General features: G+C 50.7%; 1 protein-coding gene across 5 annotated transcripts in view; it reads right to left on the bottom strand.

The window, feature by feature from the left end:
* The window catches only part of DDX11 (DEAD/H-box helicase 11), a 37,053-nt gene that overhangs the window by 7,152 nt on the left and 26,866 nt on the right, over positions 1-3,035 (bottom strand). For all 5 annotated transcript variants that reach the window (XM_025040966.1, XM_025040967.1, XM_015598487.2 and 2 more), the window contains 6 exons: positions 2,943-2,987; positions 2,756-2,823; positions 1,194-1,232; positions 808-919; positions 533-661; positions 1-29 (listed from right to left, as the gene is read on the bottom strand). The exon at positions 1-29 is cut by the window's left edge and continues 78 nt beyond it. In XM_025040966.1, the coding sequence (XP_024896734.1) occupies positions 1-29; positions 533-661; positions 808-919; positions 1,194-1,232; positions 2,756-2,823; positions 2,943-2,987 (422 nt within the window). The remainder of the gene's footprint in view (positions 30-532; positions 662-807; positions 920-1,193; positions 1,233-2,755; positions 2,824-2,942; positions 2,988-3,035) is intronic.

The following is a 3,035-nucleotide window of genomic DNA, read 5'->3' as shown; positions in this document are numbered from 1 at the left end:
GAGCCTCAGGCTGCTCTGACTGAGGCTGCCTAAAAAAAAAAAAAGGCAGATATGTTACATAGGGAAGGGGGCGGGTGCAGGTCCAACAAATAGTTCTGTCAGTCTGAGGCAAAGGAGATCTCCAGCTGGGTCCCTGTAAGAGGCATGAGATCTTACTTTCCCTTTAAATTAAATCTCACTTAATTTCCAGGACAAGCCTGAGGTAGAGAGTACTATTATCTCCCTTTTTACATGAGGAAACTGAGGTTCAGAGATAAACTGGTCCAAGACACATAGCTCATAGGTGATGGAACCACGATTCAAACCAAAGCTCATCTAACCTAAACCACTCGAGCTTCTCTTATACCGTTGCCTGAAATGACCCACCATCCAGCACCTCTGCATCCTTCCTCACCACCCCACCACCTGCCCAGGAAAGGGCCAGGTATCACCACAGTTTCCTCATCCTGACCCAGGGAGGTACGAGGATGGAAGTAAATACTCCTTTCATGCTCTGGCCTCCTAGCTCCAGGCTGAGTCCTCCTTGGATTACCTTGGCGGCTCAGGATGACCCTGCCATCCTTGTTGGCAGTGGTGAGAGCTGCAAGGAAGCCTTCGATGTGCATAAGCGGGGAAGCAGGCCGAGGCACTGTGGCCTCCTCCTCCATAGGAGCTGCAGGAGCTGCACGGAGCAAAAGGAAGAGGGTCTGGGACTATGGACAAGGGTGAAGGGTCTACAGTGGTTCTCTGAGGCAGATGAGTCCATGAGTAAGGAAGGCATGTTCTTGCCCAGGGCCTGTAGCCCAGTCCCCCATCCTTCTGACTCACCCTCAGCCACTCCAGGCTGCAGACTCTGCAGGAAGTGCTGGAACCCAGCCAGTTTGGGCTGCTCCTTGCGGGGTGCGAGGACTGCCCCATACCTTTCTGTGAAGCCAAAGAGCTGGGCAGGGACGAGAGCAACAAAGACCAATGAGAGCAGCAGCACTGAGGGAGACTGGGCTAGAGGAGAGGCTTCCATCCCTTGTCCAGAGCTCGCCACCCCCAACCAGGCATCTTGGCAGCCCCTCCCCGCCCTGGCGAGGCTGCTCCACAGAGAGGAGAATGGAGACAAGGGTGACTGAGTTTCTAAAAGGCAGGAGAGAGGAAGGCACTGTGAGGGCAGCAAGCACAGGCACTGCTGCACCTGCCCAGACCCAGAGGAAGGGGAACTATACCTTTCTGCTGACCATGCTCTTTTCACAGTAGCGCTGCACCTGCAAAAGCCAAACCCGCTGCAGGCACATGGAAAACTTAACCAGGGGGAAAAAAATAACCACTTCCCCAAACCCAGAGAACATGATTCACCACCACCTCCCGAGGAGCCCAAAGCCTCGAGGCTGACTGTGTCACCCTCCTTTCTGGGGTCACTCCTCTCCGACACAACACAGTGCTCTCCCATGAGATGGCCTCTGCCGGGCCTCAGACCTAGCCTCTTCACAAACAAGTCTGCCCATCTCTGCCTCTCCTGAAGCTGCTCAGTGATAGCTATGTCCCCTCCGCTTTCCTTCACCATGACAGCACCTAAGCTGGACCTTGAAAGATTCAGTTTTTTAAAAAAGAATCCTATGAGCAAAGGCACAAAGGAGATAAAGCTTGGGACTTGTTCAGGGGACGCCTGAAGTGCAGTTTAGCTGGTGTGTAGCTTGGAACGCAAGACAATGGGTTTGGAGCCTTTAAAGATTCCTAGAAAGAAGAGTATCTTTCAACCAAGATTCACTAGACTGTAGTTTGTAAAAGCCATCAGAAGACGGAATGAAATCAAGGAGACCAGAAAGAAGGCAAGAGGAAAAACAGCCTGCATGAGAAGTAGCAGCCATGCAAATGAAAAGGTAGAATACATTCAAGAGCTATTTCAAGCTGCTGAGCCTGGCAACTGTTTGGATGTGGGACACAAAAGGAGAAAGGACTCAAAGCTTGCCAGCCTGTCCGAAGAGGATAATGGCAGTAACCACGACCAAAATGGGTAAGTCAGGGGCAAGCTGGTTTGAAGAAAAAAGGCAGGATGGAAAGAAAGCCGGGTCTTGAGTCCCTGCAGCTGGTTCGCACTCTAGCACCATTTGCTCACGTGTGTGTGTGTGTGGCTTGTGTCGTCCTCCTGAGGTTACCTCATTGAGCCTCAGCTTCTTTTGCTCTAGAATGGTGATGGCACATTCTACTCCAGAGTCACAGAACCAGGCACACCACCTCAAACACAGTAAGTGCTCCGTTACCGTTAGTAAACTAGAATCACTAAGGCTGAGTCAAGTGACAGTGGCTGTACCCCACCTGGAAAAGCACCAAATATACAGGCCTGGAGCACAGATGAGGCTGCAATTAAACCCACAGCTGGAGTGGGAAGATGAGAGAAGGGTGAAACAGAGTGGCCCAGTTGTGTTTTCAATCACCTCAGCCTATCAACAGCGTCATGCTCACAAAATTAACTTCCTCCTCTGCCCAGCAGCCCCAGAGAAAGACCATGCCCCAAGATGGAGTTAAGTGGAGGGCCCGGCATCTCTATTTGTGCTTATTAGATACAAGGAAAAGCACCTTTTCTCCCCAATCTCTATGATCCTTTGAAGATTTTTTTTTTTTTATTGCTGGCACACTGCTTTATTTGAGGGTTCATGACATGCCTGGACTGTTTGAAGACAGAATGAACTTACTTTTAATTCCTTCCACAGAGCTAACATAGCATTCTGCCCACAGGTGGCAGCAAGGGTGAGATGGATATGCTAATGTGAAAAGGTAAAACCTTTACCTTGAACAGGTTGATGTTGTCGATCTGGCTTTGAAAGAGAAAGTCATTGATGGTCTTCAGCTCCGTCCCTAAGGGAGACAAACGAGAGCCTTGGAGTCCTGCTCTGAAGAGCCCGGCTTTCCGGTCCCAGAGGGAAGCTCAGAACTGGCGCGGACCAGCTCCGGGCCCATGAGGCTCGTCCTCTTACCTGTCTGTGAGAGGCTCTGTGTATTAGGATTTTGCTTAATGTTCCCTGAAAAAGAGAATTCAAACAAGTCAGGATGGCAGTCCTCTACCCCAC

This window comes from Pteropus alecto, unplaced genomic scaffold, assembly GCF_000325575.1.
Source record: "Pteropus alecto unplaced genomic scaffold, ASM32557v1 scaffold76, whole genome shotgun sequence".
Lineage (NCBI taxonomy): Eukaryota > Metazoa > Chordata > Mammalia > Chiroptera > Pteropodidae > Pteropus > Pteropus alecto.
The sequence above is the reverse complement of the archived record's forward strand: the minus strand, read 5'-3'. Positions and strand labels throughout refer to the sequence as shown.